The sequence below is a fragment of the Haplochromis burtoni genome, unplaced genomic scaffold, assembly GCF_018398535.1.
Source record: "Haplochromis burtoni strain Fernald_Lab_line unplaced genomic scaffold, NCSU_Asbu1 Contig_11, whole genome shotgun sequence".
Lineage (NCBI taxonomy): Eukaryota > Metazoa > Chordata > Actinopteri > Cichliformes > Cichlidae > Haplochromis > Haplochromis burtoni.
This window is the reverse complement of record NW_024582372.1, coordinates 1,638,516-1,654,600: the sequence shown is the minus strand read 5'-3', so window position 1 is coordinate 1,654,600 and position 16,085 is coordinate 1,638,516. Positions and strand designations below refer to the sequence as shown.

Below are 16,085 nucleotides of genomic sequence, written 5' to 3'. Positions count from 1 at the left end.
GAGCGTTATGTGCTACAACTCCCAAGCTGAAAGAGTAGGTCCAGCAGCTTCTAGATACAACATCAGAGGTCTCTGTCCAGAAGGGTGCAGTCTTAGAAACAGCTAACATATTGCACAGAACTCTCAACCTCCCAGGCGTGGACCTGAGGTTAAGGAACAAACACATACTCACTATCTCTAATTGATGAAATTTCAAAATCTTAATCATCTTAGGTTCTTTAAATGCATCATTGATTGCAGTGCAGTTCTGATTTCCTACCAATATTTCAGGGATTTGTTGAGCCATTTCAAGCAAGCCTTATCAGTAGAGTTTGTTCAGTACTGTGAAAAAATGACTCAGTTTTTCACCCAAGTTCACTAACACTAATTGGTAGTGCACTGGAGGCAGTGGAGCTGTTTTGTAAGGCATTGGGGAATGTGCAAATTGAGTCTATATTTGAACTTTAAAGTAAAAAGTCACGTTTATATTTTGTTTTTTTTTTAATCTTACTAATATTTTAACTGCATTAAGACATAAAGAAATGGGATTACCTTGAAGTAAAAAGATGGGAGGCAATAAAAAGAGTCTATACAGTGAGTTTTTGAAAGATTTTGCATGACTAAATCATCGTGTGAAGTTTTTAAGATGAAGTTATCATTTTAAAGTAGATCATCAGAGCTCGCTGATCAGGGAAAACCACCAGCGACACTAACTTACTGTTTGCTTATTTATTTACCCCTATATTCATATGAGTCATTTACTTTCTCATTCATGTCAACAACAAGAACCTGTTTTAATCCGTTAGTATAGAAAAATGTCCTGTGTGTTGTTGTGTGTGTGTTGTTTCTTCAACCACAGAGCTAGAATAAGGGCAATGGGATTAATATCTGAATGGAAGAACACAGCCAGAAATAGAAGCAATGATATCCACAAGGGCTAATTAGCCTACCCTGCTCTGTATATGCAACCAATTAACTGTTTCACACAGTGATTATGAACAGCACATGCGAGAGTGTGTTGGATCAATTATGTTGGTTGGAGGAGGAAAAAGGAAAGGACATTTTATGTAAATAATTACCATGGTCACTGTGCGTCAAAAGAGTTAAGTACACATTTCAGTCATGAAATTAGAAAATGCACCATGTAGTTTTTAAAAGAGTCTTATTAGGTTCGCATATGAAATTACATACAGTGTATGGATATTTATGGCAGCAAAACATAAGGTTTGCTGGTACCTTTGTGTGTTAAAGGTACCAGCAAACCAGAGCAAATGTCTAAGGTGGTGTGTCTCAATGTTTGTGCTTCTTTAGGTGTATGAATGACTTTTCTGTGCAAAGTCTAAGTACAACCCCTAGACTAAACACAGAATAGAGATGGGCCTTTATCCCGAAGTTAAAGTGTCCATAATAATATGCTTTTATTATAGATTCCTGCCAAAATAGGTTTATGTGCTTTAATGCTAAAAAACAAATTGTCTTAAACTGAGCATTACTGAAACACCTCTTTTCAATCTGTCTAAGAAATGCTAGACCGATTGTCTAAGAATCACTTCCCCAGATGTTCAGTTTGCTCTTTTGACTAGCTAGCATGATGAAAGTTCAGTTCTCTGAGTATTCCCCAAAGTTGCCATGTCTAACAAAGCTATTTTGCCAGCTGGATACGCCAGATCCTCTTCTGAAAATACCCAGCTAAGAGTATTTGAAAGGAGGTGCAGGATTTTTTTGACTGAGATGTTTTGTCCGCAATATTTGGAAGTAATGTGTTGCATTACTTTGATAGCAATATTGTTGTAGTACAGACATGAATACTCAGAGACCAATATTTGTGCATCCCATCTCCATTGGGATGGTTGATGGGATGTAGTGTTTCTCAACACCTCTTCACTTTGATTGGAGGTTTTGGATGAAACACCTCTTCACTTTGATTGGACGTTTTGGATGAAACATGACAACCACAAGAAGCACTGTTTTTTACCCAAAGTTCAAAATTTTCAACTCTTGACCTAGTAAATAAATAAATAAACCAACAAACTACTCAGCGCTCAAAGTGAAGAAGCAGCTCTGTGCCTCAGTATGCTGCAGGTGTTTCTTCGAGTCAACACTCTGTTTACAAACATCTGAAAAATTATGTTTCTTAGGTTTCTCATTCGTATTTCCATAGTCCTTCCACTGTCATATCATTTTGCAGTCAGTACAGACTGGTACTTTTCTTGTTTAAAAGACAATATTTTAAACCTGAACTCTCACCTAGTACAAATAACGCTGGCAATTGTATTAAAAGTAACTGATCCTGAAATAGTCCAGGTAAATGTCATGATCTATCTCAGCTTCCTGACTGTGAGAGTCTGAGGCAGTCTTAGTTACTGTCTCTCTATAAAATATTACAGAAATAGCGCTGTTGGTTTCAGTAATAAGAAATGTAACATGTAATTAAAAGAACTATCATGTCAATATTGTTTTCCACTGAAGAAGAAAACTCTTATTTTCCTAAATATTGCAAAGCCTACTGTAACACCAGCATCAGTATGGATAGAGGTTTTGTGTTAAGATGCGCTAAAACAAACAGATCGTTTTTCTTCGAAAATGCAATAAATCCGTTTTAGTGCACAAAGTGTTGCTTCTTACAATCTCAGTTTGAGCCTTTTCTAAAGGTTAGAAGAAGGTTACAACTTTATTTTCACAAACTACTAAAGACCACTTCTCAAACATAACTTCATTGACAGCGTTTGCTTATAAACTGAAACACACACATTTTCAGTCCCAAATAGGTGTCAATAAAACATTTCAACACCAGTTTTCCAGTAGATTTTGTTGTGGGCGTTAACATAATAGATATTCCTGAAGGCTTCTGACGAGTCTACGCTTTATTCTCTGACTCACTCCTAAATCACATTTTTCACTACAATGTTGCGCTTTCAGTTTCTAACTAAACATCTTTTTATTAGTTTCACTGTTTCTATCTTTGGTCTGTAAAAGATAAATAAATAAATGGCAGCTTGACAGCTCCATGACACTCACACTGGCTTCTTATTGCCTCCCCACTCCCGCTAACCAGGACTATGGTGTTATTCTGTGAGTTTTATGTGAATAGCAGCTAAAAGCTTTAAGTACTTTATTATACAGTCCTGTGCAATGACTTGCTTCTAATTTTTAAAGTGCTCTTGAGCAATAGTTTTCCAGGCTTTCTGAAGGTCTTTCAGAATTTTACTTTGGACACTGGCTGCTTTTTCGCTCATATTCATTCCATTACCTGCCCATTTTAAAAGGATTTTTAGGTCATGCATACGAAAGGGGACATAACTCAAGCGATGAACCAGTGTTGTGTCTCACAACAGACAAGCTGTCAAAAAGCCCATTTTAAATTGGCACTTTAGGCACTTTATTCCGAGCAGCCTGTCACAAAAACACATCATTTGTTCCCATTTCTTGAGTTGGATCGACAATAAATGCCAGTGATAAAACAATTTGACAGGCATAAAATAGTATTATACCAAAGAGCTTATAGCCAGAAACCTTGGCATATCTCAGTATGGTGTACAGTGTGCCCTTAAAAAAATTAGGAAACCAAACAAGTGGAGGATGAAAAAAAAAGTGGGAGGCATAAAATAAAATAATAATAACATAAAAAACAATTTGCAACAAAACAGCATCTGAAAGTCATGTCCCTAAGAAAACAGGAAAAAGCCCAACAAGACCTGAGAGATGGAGCTCACCCTTCAGCTGAACTATAAATGATCACATTGAAATAGTGACTGTTAAGAAATCATTCGTAAGGAAGGGAAACGGAGAGAAAAAACTGAAAATCAGTAGCAACAAGTCTCGTGAAGTGATAAAAATTCTAAAATTTCCTTTCATCAATATGTACCGAGGGGGTCAGGAAAGAAGTACAACAGTACAGCAATCTGTAAAACACAGGTGAGGCTCTGTCATTGTTTTAGGCTGCATTTCAGCCAGTGGTGTTGGGGATCTTGTCAAAATTTTATAAACGCAGAAAAATATGATCAAATTTTAATTCACCATGGATTAAAAAAAAAAAAAAACATCGTTAATGGATTGGCCTCTTTAGAGTTTGAGCCTAAACATTATGGAAGCAGTGTGAGAGCATCAGCCCATTTTATATTGTGTGCACAAAACATGCACGTGATATGAAACAATAGCTTTATGTCGTATAATAGAATATAAAACAATTGCTAGCAATGCAATAAGAAGCAGTGGAAATCGATCAAAAGTAACTTTGTCAAGAAAAAACTTTGTTTTTCATTTGTTTGATTTGCATGCAAGAAACATTTCCTTTACCTTAAGTAAGTAGTCTATGTCTCCTTTACCAAGCATAACGAACGCACCGATTAACCGCCCACACAAGTCATTTTTAAAACTGTCATATTCATGGGAATGACTGAATATATCCATGTAGCAACATTTTGACACCTACTAAAATTTATATCAACTCTCTTCTCCAAAAACACGCCTGCGCGTATTTATAAACCAAAACATTTTGGAATTAGTAAAACATTTCACTGGGGTTATCTAGGGTGATTAATCCCCTGCCTTATTTGCAACCAGCCGTGTTCTGTCTCTTTTTTTTCTGTCAATTACACCTGACTTTTTTGTGGAACCCAGGTGGCACTCTGAGATAAAGCGGAGACTTGCAGTACTCTCTGAACGGAGACCCGGGGGAGTTGAGTCAAGTTGTGTGTTCTCAGGGGATAACAGTTATTTCAGCTCCTCAGAGGCATCATTAGCAGAATGTGCAAGTGCAGGACAGAGTTGGCTGAAGTCATAGGTTTATGTAGCCATGATGACAGGTGAAGAGGAATCACTGGCTAATTGTATCTCTTAGAAGAAGCTTCTTGCTCCTAATTATTCTTCTGTTATCTGGAAAAATTCTTGCAATTAGTTTTGCTGTCAATCATTGGTCAAGTAAGATGGTGCAAGTGTGTGAGTCTCCAGTGTTAGAACAGAGTAAATGTAGTGTGGAGATAGATGTGGTCTGACAATCTGAATCTAAAAAATGTCAAAGAATTTTTTATCAGTTACTATGACTTTTAAGCTGTATATTTATCTTCTTATATGCTGCCTGTAAAATTCCACAATATTCCAATATTAGATAAGCTTTCCTTCTAGCTGAGCATAATATTTAGAGTGTTGTTTTTCTTATTTCTGCTTCAATTTATATTAACCATTGTGAAAATATAATAATCTTGGACCAAGTTGCATGGCAAAATCCAATGTGCCAGGAACCAGAGTACAAAATATTTATTTTCACATCACAGCTTGAATGTGTACACAACATTAAAGACACCTGATTCGGTTCAGCTAACTCTGGATATCTCTTTTGTGATTGATGGACTGATTAAACATTCCACAACCTCAGAAATCTCAGTAACCTGCAAACTGTTTCATTCATTTCTGGGACACTTGAGGGCAAAATTGAAAATGCATGGCCCCACAAACACATGAGGATACAGCAAATGCATTACTGGATTACATTTTGTCCAGAACAGGTGCAGTTTACCCTAAGGTGTTATGAAGGACACATCCATTGTGTGCCACAGCCTTTGGAGATTCCCACTTGTCACAAAGTGGTTTGATGCACTCAGAACTCATACTCACGCTCTTCCTCAGGCGGGCTGCCCCCTCAGCAGAATTTTCAGTAGACCGGACACGTCACCTCATGTCCTTCCTGACGATGTTGGGGCCCAGTCCAGACTGGAATGTAGGTCTGTCTGCTGAGGACTTGTGTACAAAGGAGTGTGGTTGGGTCCAAAAGGTGGTCCAGGACCTAATCCCCTGGGATGCAGGCACTGATAGTGGGGTGTCATATGAGGTGGGTACAAATTTTATAAAATTAAATGTAATATGTTATTAATTTACCCTCAAACAATGGCACAGTAAAGTGTTTTTTTTCTGTTTTTGCTCTAAGCGTGCTTGTGCTATGTAAAATGTTTTTAAATTTGTTGTGACATCAGCCGTTCCTAAAGTGAAACATGAGGAACTACCATTAATCTAATATATGGTGAGGAAAGCACTTATACCAGTGTTTCTATGTTTGTTAAAATGTAAGATTGTACAATTTACTACTGAGATGTTACTAAACATTGTATGTGAATATCAAAACTTGTTAACATAATAGCTTATTAATTTAATTAGTTAAGTTGTCTTAATGCATGCTCAATAAGCAGTTAAGGTTTGACTTAACTAATTTTAACTAAAACCTTCTGAAAATGATGCAGCAACAACATTAGTGTCCCTCACTCAAATAAGGTTACAACCCCACATTCCCTGGGCAATCGCAGCCTTTTGCAAGCTGTTGTTCGCTCTGCCTTTTACCCCCTGGATAACCTTCCTCGCTCTCATCACCAGCTGAGACTTCCCTTCACACTCACATTTTGACCTTGTCATTATACCAACCTCTTCATCTGCCTGTCTGCCCACATTCACAATCACTCCCTCTCTCACATCAAACCGCCAGGCTGCAACAATTCAAGTGTCATCGCCCATCCAATTCTCCTCTAAAAGCCTTGAGCAATGTCCCTCCTTCAGCCCTCACTCTCAGGTGCTGCATGCTCAATATCTCCTGTCAGCACCAAGAGATTAGGCTTACAGTTTGACCAAATTTTGTAACTAAACATGTATGAAACTTTTGGCTGATGTATTAGAGCTCATACAGTTCACCCACTGAACTGTAGCCTCTTGTTTATTTTGGCCAGCCTATCGGTTAATTTAACCTTTTCTCTTCCTCTGTTTTTTACTGTACAAATATACAAAATAGATAGATAGATATTTAGATAGATATTTTGTGAAAAGGGTTGGCGTAATAAGCAAATGCTTCAGCCAATACCTTTTGATTAGCCTTGTCTCATGCTTTCTTTCTTTATGGTAGATTTTTGTTCTGTTTTCACTGTTTGTTTGTTTGTTTTTTCACTGTTTTCACTGAGATTTGAATTTGAATGCTAATCAATAAAATCAAATCAAATCAATCACAAAATTGTATTCAGCAGTGGATTTTAAAATATGTGAAATTACCACTTGTGAGAGGAACACCTTGTTCCTCTCACAAGTGGACCTAGAAGAACCAAAAGAAGTATGTAGGCTAAGAAATATAAAAGGCAATTGTGGCAATGAGCCTCAACAATTGTTCTTCTTTAATGCTGGTTGAGGGAAGTCTGAATCCACAGTTTTTGGCTTTAGCTTGACATGCATTTTAACATAATGTAATGACTGCAGATCTCTGCCTCAAATAAATGTCAGTAAATTGCATGTGAATAACACACAAAAAAAGTTCCTTCTTGGAACTGTATGTATTGGAGCAATGTTAAACACAAATGTTCATTTTGTCTTTAGGATCTAAGTAATGCAGTGCACTCTTAAGTTTACTCTATCCAAATGCAACATTTTCAGCGCAATGAAAAGGCTCCACTGTTCTAATCTCCATTATTTAAATATTGCCAAAATAAAATAAAATAAGTATTGAGATATAAAACTATGTGTTGTTGAGAATAAGGAATGACCATATCAGTAGTGCAAAAGCTTTTTAAGAAGTCTGTTGTTGCTATTCTGGAAGGATGAGACGTTGCGTCTTTGTTACAAAGTTGTTAAACGCACAGGTCTGTAACAGAGTATCAAGTCTCAACCATTGTACTTTTACAGTAACGGTTGATTAATGACCACTCTTCACCTTTTTGCTTATCCTTCCCTCTCTGACAAACAAAAACAGCTCTGCTCTTTCTCTATTTTTCTTTTGGGTGGCCTCAGTGGGGGTTGAAGGATGAGCTGGTCTTCTGCCTCCAGACTGCCTCTGGCGGTGGTGCTTCTATCAGCCCCCTGCTGGCAGACCTTTACTGTTGACTGAGAGTAGCTCCCATATAAACTACACTGCTCGTCCACAGCTGCTCTCTGACTTTGAAACTTGTCCTTTGTTCAACTTGCATTTTGTGTAACTTTTGTGACTTTGCGCTCACTGTCCTTAACGTGAAAATGTATTTTTCAAAGAAGCCTTGTCAGAGTGTTATTTTTAAAATCCTAAAGCTCCACTTTCTTGTGGCTCATGTATTTTTTCCCCCTTTTTCCTTCTTTGTCTGTGCTTCTTTTAGTCTCCTAACAAGCCTAGTGTGCCCCAGGAAAAAATTCGTCCCTTAACCAGTCTGGATCATCCACAAAGCCCTTTTTATGATCCTGAGGGGGGTGCTATTACCCCTGTGGCGAGGGTGATGGTGGAACGCATTGCCAGAAAGGTTTGTCTGTTTTCCTAACAGTCAAGTCTTGGTTGTGTCTTTGATGGAATAGTGATATAATGCACCCAATTTCATTATTACAGGCATACACCGACCTCTAAAGGCAAACATTTAGTCATTATACAGTGTTTACAGTTGATCATCCTGTTTTTTTACCACACTTTGTATTTTAGTTGTGAAAAGTGTTTCAGTGCAATCAGTTTGGTGATCCGAAGAAAGCTCCATTACAGCACAATAAAACTCATCAATCCAGTGATTCCTTTATGAAGGGGAGAGATAGGGGTTTCCTCCCCAAACATGAAGAAAAAAGCTTAGGGAGCATTTTTTATTCACTTCCTGCATTCTGTTAGGGCAGTACGGTGAAAAAAATTTGTATATTTAAACCACTTATGAACAAATTAGTGGTTTATTTAAAAAATTTAAATTATTTTCTCTTATAATGATATCAGTAGTAGCAATATGTGCAGCACTAGTATTGTGATGTTCAGTACAGCTTGTGAAGGAAGTGCAGCATAAACATTTAGTTAATTAAACCATTTAATGCAGGTATTTAAATTAGTTTTCTACAAGATATTAAGCTTTTTCAATTATGAGGAGTGATGAAACATTATCGCTGCAAGAGAGCTCAAAGGTTAGCAGTCCTTCAGTGGCATCTAGAGGCAGCTGTGGGTATTTTTTATGCATGATTCTGTGTTGACATCCACAAATTATGAAATGCATTCCTGTACTCTATAGTCATTATCTATATTGTGTGCCTACCACAACTAGGATCATTTTAAATGTATGGTGACCTTTTGCTTACCTGTGTGCTTCTGCTAGCCCTAGGAGGTGAATAGAAGGACTGAACAAGAATAAACAGAAACCCAGAGCAACAAACCACTTCCACAGCGGTGGACTATTGTAGCAATATAAATGTCTGTCTTGTGTTCACAGGGTGAACAGTGCAACATTGTCCCAGACAACGTGGATGACATTGTAGCAGATATTGCCCAGGAGGAGAAAGAGGAAGGTCTGCATCCTGTTCCATTTTCTCTTTTTCACACACCCAAGATTAAAAGCACACTTAACAATGGTAGGCTATTATAGAACGCCTATTCCCCTTTCTATCCTGCAGATGATACTCCTGAGACATGTATCTACTCAAACTGGTCTCCATGGTCTGCCTGCAGCTCGGCCACTTGTGAAAAGGGCAAACGAATGAGGCAGAGGATGCTGAAGGCACAGTTGGACCTCAGTGTTCCCTGCCCACACACTCAGGATTTTGAGCCTTGCATGGGGCCTGGATGTAGTGATGAGGGTGGGTATTTATCTAAAAAAAAAAACTAATCGCACTGGGTTGGCCAGAAAAAAGTAGAAGACTGCTTTGAAGATGGAGAAACAGTATAATTAATTAAGATTCCTCCACAGATTCCCCATCCACTGAGCACCTTTATGAGCATTTTTAATATCTGTGATAATTATCGTACCCATTAATGTCTTGAAAAAGTTATGGCATATTTTGAAATGCTTCTTTTGTTTGTTATTCATAAAATACCCGAGGTAGCACTCTACAGCAGCAGGAACGTTAGAGTAGAAAGACAGGCGAAGAGAACACTTTGTTTCGAAGAGGCCATTAAGCATATTTATTTATAAGAGACATTTGGCTGTAAATTGTACTCTGTGTTCCGGAGGTACTTGCACTGCCTCAGGGCTGGGTTAGACTTGTTTTATGTTTTCAGACTTCACCTAGCCATTAGTTTGTCATTTATTACACTTGGAGAAAGGTGTTGGTGCTCTGTATTTTGAGATGACTCGTGACACGTATGAATAAATAATGTGAGTAATTCAGCTGTCCATTAAGACTGCGCCCACATTTAAAACAGGCATGATGCCTACATTCAAGCCATTTTTATTTTCCTGTTCTCTGTTAAATCCTTCACTTTTAACAACAAATGACTACAAATAAAAAAAACGGTAAAAAGGCCAATTTTGTTATTTATATGTGGCACGGGCAATATCAGTGAGTCTGCACTAACATCATTCTTACTTTTTTGTATTTGTGTTTCTGGTACAATCAAACTTATGATGATAAAAAGAAAGTAAGAATGATTAGAGCATTCGTATTAATAATAATAGTAATATCACTTAACATCGTGAACGATGCAATAGTGTTATTCCACTTTGAAATTTATTTTTAATAATTACCATAAATTTGAAAGCAACTTTTTTTCCATAGTCATATTGGCTTTGTCAAAGTTGCTAATGAGATCAAGATCTGTAGATATTATATAAAGAAACTCAGCTATTCCCTTATGAGCAACCACTTGGCAACAGGGGGGAGAAAAAAAATCCCTTTTAACTATAACAGACCTCCAGGAGAATCAGACTCAGGGATACAGGCCATCTGCCTCAACAGACAGCAGAGAGATAAAAGATTAACAGTATGGAACAACAAACAATATTATAGTTAACATAGGAATTATATATGAAAACAGAAATACAGAAAAGCAAATCACAACTGCGTCATTCAGGGAGATTTGATTATAAGCCAAATCATTCTGTGTAAATAATTTGCAAGGGCACCACACTTATACTGTCCAAGAATATTTAACACAATTAACATTTTATAATTAACATTTTCAAAATTCATAATTCTTTCTGTTGCCAAAATCATCCGGCCTTTGTTGGACTCATTGGCTGCTTCATCTTTCTCCTTTGACTCTCAAGATGCTTCCACTTGTATGATGTCAGAGTGGATAACCTGGTCTCCATGCAGTGTGTCCTGCGGTGCAGGGACACGTTCCAGGGAGCGTTATGTTAAACAGTTCCCCGATGATGGCTCAATCTGCACTTTGCCCACAGAGGAGACTGAAAACTGTGTGGTAAATGAGGAATGCTGTGAGTTTTTGATTTCATTTTCCGTTTATCAAACTTTCATATCAACACATTACTTCTCAACTGTAAGTAACACTGAATTTTCTGTACCGTGCACTTTCCTCTTGGTCTTAGCTCCCAGTAGTTGCCTAGTTACAGAATGGGGTGAATGGGATGTCTGCAGTGCCACTTGTGGTCTTGGCATGAAGAGGAGAGAGCGAATGGTGAAGATGCCGCCTGCAGATGGCTCCATTTGTGGGGCAGAGGTTCTAGAAGTGGAGAAGTGTATGATGCCAGAATGTCGTGAGTAGCATCATTTTCAGTCCACAACTATCCTAAAACCTCCTACGGTGAAAATCTGGTGAAAATTGCCCCATTAACACTATCTACACCAATCACAATATATTTCAGCAGTCAGTGTTTTCACATTATGTAAAGTGTTAAAACTATTTTTTGATATAACCAAATGGATTTCCTGTAGTTATTGCCTGAACTTCTGTCATTTGAAATTCATTTTTTTCCCTTGTTCCCTCATGACAAACTTTCTAGTGCCTTCATTCCAAGTTTCAATTATACGTTTTGATTGCATTTAAAATAAAACATTTGTTACAACTTTCCAAAAAAGTCAGGATGCTGTATAAAAATGTAAATAACATCTGAATACAATAATGATAAAATAATTAATACACTGTATTTACTTGCTGCAATATTTTTAAGTGTCAAATGTTAAAACTAAGAAATTTGAACATTTTTTGTAAAAAAAATACATAGATGATACAGTGCGTAACAAGTTCATTAGACCATCATCCAATGGTTTATGCCGTAGCTGTGCTAAATTAACAGTATTCATACTTTTTATGTCTCTGTAATAGCTACTCCACCAGGTGTTTAACTACAAAGTATTTAATAAAAATAAAGCAGAAAAAAATAGTAAAACATTATTATATTTTTGTAACCTTTGTTGATATCAGCTTGAGCATATCATCACCTGTGTTGAATTATATAATTAAATCATTCAGAGGATCCAACGAGATATCAGAATAAAATGCACACGGCTAAAAATGAAAACAGCTATGACATTAAGAACTTTGGCAGCACGACATTTAAAAGACAATTCTGTAGTGCAAATCACTATATCACAGCATGGAGTCAAGTATACTTGTCAAGATGCTGGTTTAGTTCATTACAGATAAGGTCAAAACCCATAAAAAATGGTGCTAAACTGGGTTGTCTACAGTCCAGGCCATCCACTTTTACAAAAAAAATAGCCTATGGCAGATAGAGAGAGAGTGAGGAAGAACAGAACAGGATTACAGCTATGGGTTTCCTTACTTCCCAAATTCAATACAGTGTTATTAAAAGAAGTGGTAATACAACACAGTGCTGGAATAAAATTCAAACATATATATATATATATATAAACAAACAAACACCCAGCACGCCCCTGCGGGCGGTTTATCCTTCAAGCTCGGGTCCTCTACCAGAGGCCTGGGAGCTTGAGGGTCCTGCGCAGTATCTTAGCTGTTCCCAGGACTGCGCTCTTCTGGACAGAGATCTCCGATGTTTTCCCGGGATCTGCTGGAGCCACTCGCCTAGCTTGGGAGTCACCGCACCTAGTGCTCCGATTACCACGGGGACCACCGTTACCTTCACCCTCCACATCCTCTCGAGCTCTTCTCTGAGCCCTTGGTATTTCTCCAGCTTCTCGTGTTCCTTCTTCCTGATATTGCTGTCATTCGGAACCGCTACATCGATCACTACGGCCGTCTTCTTCTGTTTGTCTACCACCACTATGTCCGGTTGGTTAGCCACCACCATTTTGTCCGTCTGTATCTGGAAGTCCCACAGGATCTTAGCTCGGTCATTCTCCACCACCCTTGGGGGCATCTCCCATTTTGACCTCGGGACTTCCAGGTTATACTCGGCACAGATGTTCCTGTACACTATGCCGGCCACTTGGTTATGGCGTTCCATGTATGCCTTGCCTGCTAGCATCTTGCACCCTGCTGTTATGTGCTGGATTTCTCATAGCACCCCTCTATCTGCCGGTGGTACATACCGTGCAGGGGCCTGTCCTTCCATGATGGTTCCTCGTCTCCCTCCTCTTTCTTGGGTTTCTGCTGCCTGAGGTATTCACTGAGCACTCGGTCAGTTGGGGCCATCTTCCCAATGTATTCTTGGATGTTCGTTGTCTCATCCTGGACTGTGGTGCTCACCAGTCCCCGGCCCCTTTCCTTCCGCTTAGCGTACAGCCTCAGGGTGCTGGACTTGGGGTGAAACCCTCCATGCATGCTTTCTTGTCTTTATGTCAGTGGCTTCTATCTCCTCCTTTGGCCAGCCTATTACCCCAGCAGGGTACCTGATCACGGGCAGGGCGTACGTGTTGATGGCCCGGATCTTGTTCTTACCATTCAGCTGACTCCTCAGGACTTGCCTGACCCTCTGCAGGTACTTGGTGGTTGCAGCTTTTCTAGCGGCCTCTTCATGGTTCCCATTCGCCTGCGGGATCCCCAGGTACTTGTAACTGTCCTCTATGTCTGCAATGTTGCCTTCTGGTAGTTCAATCCCCTCAATATATATTTCTCAGTCTTAACATTTCATAAGTTGACTTGGTATTATTTCACTTTGTACTATTCTGCATTGCTTTATTATTATTATTTTTTGATTTACACTTTACACAATGCACCAATTCATTTGGAAACCAGGTTGTAGAATATGTTTGATATTGCATTCATCTAAGCAAATGAGAAAAAGTATGTGTTTTTCTTTGGCTTAGATACAATTCCCTGCTTACTGACTCCGTGGTCTGACTGGAGTGATTGCAGTGTAACTTGTGGGAAGGGTTTGAGGACACGGCAGCGTATGCTCAAGTCGCCTGTGGAACTGGGAGAGTGTACAGAAGAATTAGAACAGGTTGAGAAGTGCATGCTACCAGAGTGTCGTAAGTAATGAAATTAACCAAGCACTGAACATGTTCATCTCTAATTTATTAATTTATGTCATTTATCATCTAATACTTGTTATGAAAACTTGAGTCTTCATGTGAACATTTACATTCATAAGGGGACTTCTGTCACAGTAAGAAAGGGCAGATAAACAGAGTTGGTCTTTATCTTGTGTATTCTAAGTTTCTTGTTTATTCTCATTGCGTTGATGTATATTGATATAGATGTGAGTAGCAACATGCCTAACCCTTCCTGAACCTGTCTGAACATGAAAAAAGCAAAAAGTCTGCTTGTCACACTTTTGAGAGTTCTTGAGATCTGTTTCAACAAATGAAATAAGATTAGACTGAACTTCCTGCATGAATGGACCACTGAAATGTCTGTTTTGTTATATGGTAATTATCATGGATTCTCTTACATAATGACTCAGAGTATTGGATTTTGTCAAGGCATATCTTGAATCTTCACAGGGATAGAACGTTTTCTCCAAGACAGTGATCCAAATGTTAACTAAAATTTGATACAGAAATTAAAACTAATGTCCTTCATTACTTTTGTGTCATCGTGTGATTTATTGTACGGTTACTCATTATTAAGGCTTTTTTTTTTCATATTTCTTCTTAGCCATAGACTGTGTCATGTCAGAGTGGAGCGAGTGGTCAGAGTGTAATAAGTCCTGTGGGAAAGGTCATACAATCCGAACACGCATGGTGATGCTTGAGCCTCAGTTTGGCGGAGATCCTTGTCCCGAAGCGATCCAGCGGAAAAAGTGCAAAATCAGGAAGTGCAACCGAGGACAAGGCAACAGTGATGAGAAGAAACGTCGCAAGGAACAGCGTGAAAAGAGGAGGAGCAAACAGGGCAGAGCTGAAGGCAACTCCGAGCATCCAGGTTGGTATCCACCATCCTTTTTGCTGATTCAGGACTACAACACTTACAATGTACCTCTTTTTTTCTCATTTTTCTTACTCTTAGGGTGTAGAATGAGACCATGGTCAAGTTGGACAGTATGTACAAAGATTTGCGGCGGAGGAATTCAAGAACGCCTCATGACAGTAAAGCAGAAGTTTAAGACTACCCAGCTGTCCAGCTGCAAGGACAGGAAGGAGATCAGAGCTTGTAATGTTCACCCCTGCTAGGAAGGAGTAAGGGAGCAGTGGGTGGTGGGGATGGGAGGATGGGTGGACTGGGAAGAGTACAGGGCACACTGTTGCACAATGATCCAATGCACTCTGTTTAGGGCTGAAATGACACATTCTTGAATCCGTATAGGTTAAATCCAGACATCAGGTCAGCTGTCGTTAACAGAAGAAAAAAAGTCAAACATTTCTCTGTAAGTCTGGATTTAAACTTTAAAGCTGATTCTTTTGTGCTTTCAAACTAGCTCTGACATGACTCTTTTGCAACATTACTGTAAACTTGTTGTGGTATATTATATCTTGAAAAATATAATTATGAACTATAAATTGTTTTCATAAAAAGAAGAACTGTTATATCTTGTGGTATCCTTAAGTAGTACAGTATATTCCAGACTTTAAAGCACAGGTGCCCAGCCATTCCAGTGTTTTATATTCCTTCAGTTGTTCAGTTGTTTCTAGGGAACAAAAAGCCCAGTTGACTTTATACCCGGCTATGTCGTTGTACATGTAGATGCACCACAGCTGACATCTATATGGTTTGGAGCATTATTAGAAAATGTATTATTTTTTTGCAGTGGAATTTTTTGATAAGAATGTGTCCCAAGATTCTTACCAAAGTCTTGTGTAGATGTTTTCTAGATGTATTTCCCTCATTTTGTTTATCTCTGTTCCTCTAACATATTAATATTTTGGAATAATATCACCTTTACAATAAAAGTAAATGTGACAGCTTGTCAAATTGATCTGTGTTTTTATTCTGGGGATTAACAGGCACAGTAACATGGACGGTTATATACCCTTGTGCTACCACTAGATGGGGACAACAAGCCTAAAACCTTTAGGTCATTTCTGAGGCTGGTGCTTTATCTGCCTGTTGTGCCTCGCTCGCTGTATAGAATAGCCACAAGGGGGCAATGTAATGAAGATAATTTCAT

The 16,085-nt window shown here is 38.6% G+C and overlaps 1 protein-coding gene across 1 annotated transcript in view; it reads left to right on the top strand.

Annotated features, from left to right (window-relative positions):
• spon1a (spondin 1a) overlaps positions 1 to 15,882 on the top strand; it is a 57,776-nt gene extending 41,894 nt beyond the window's left edge. Inside the window, exons 8-16 of the mRNA XM_042213783.1 lie at positions 5,605 to 5,806; positions 8,073 to 8,213; positions 9,147 to 9,222; positions 9,328 to 9,510; positions 10,920 to 11,090; positions 11,202 to 11,369; positions 13,843 to 14,007; positions 14,636 to 14,902; positions 14,987 to 15,882. Coding sequence (XP_042069717.1) covers positions 5,605 to 5,806; positions 8,073 to 8,213; positions 9,147 to 9,222; positions 9,328 to 9,510; positions 10,920 to 11,090; positions 11,202 to 11,369; positions 13,843 to 14,007; positions 14,636 to 14,902; positions 14,987 to 15,150 — 1,537 coding nt within the window. The 3' untranslated portion in view covers positions 15,151 to 15,882. The remainder of the gene's footprint in view (positions 1 to 5,604; positions 5,807 to 8,072; positions 8,214 to 9,146; positions 9,223 to 9,327; positions 9,511 to 10,919; positions 11,091 to 11,201; positions 11,370 to 13,842; positions 14,008 to 14,635; positions 14,903 to 14,986) is intronic.
• The last annotated feature ends 203 nt before the right edge of the window (positions 15,883 to 16,085 follow it).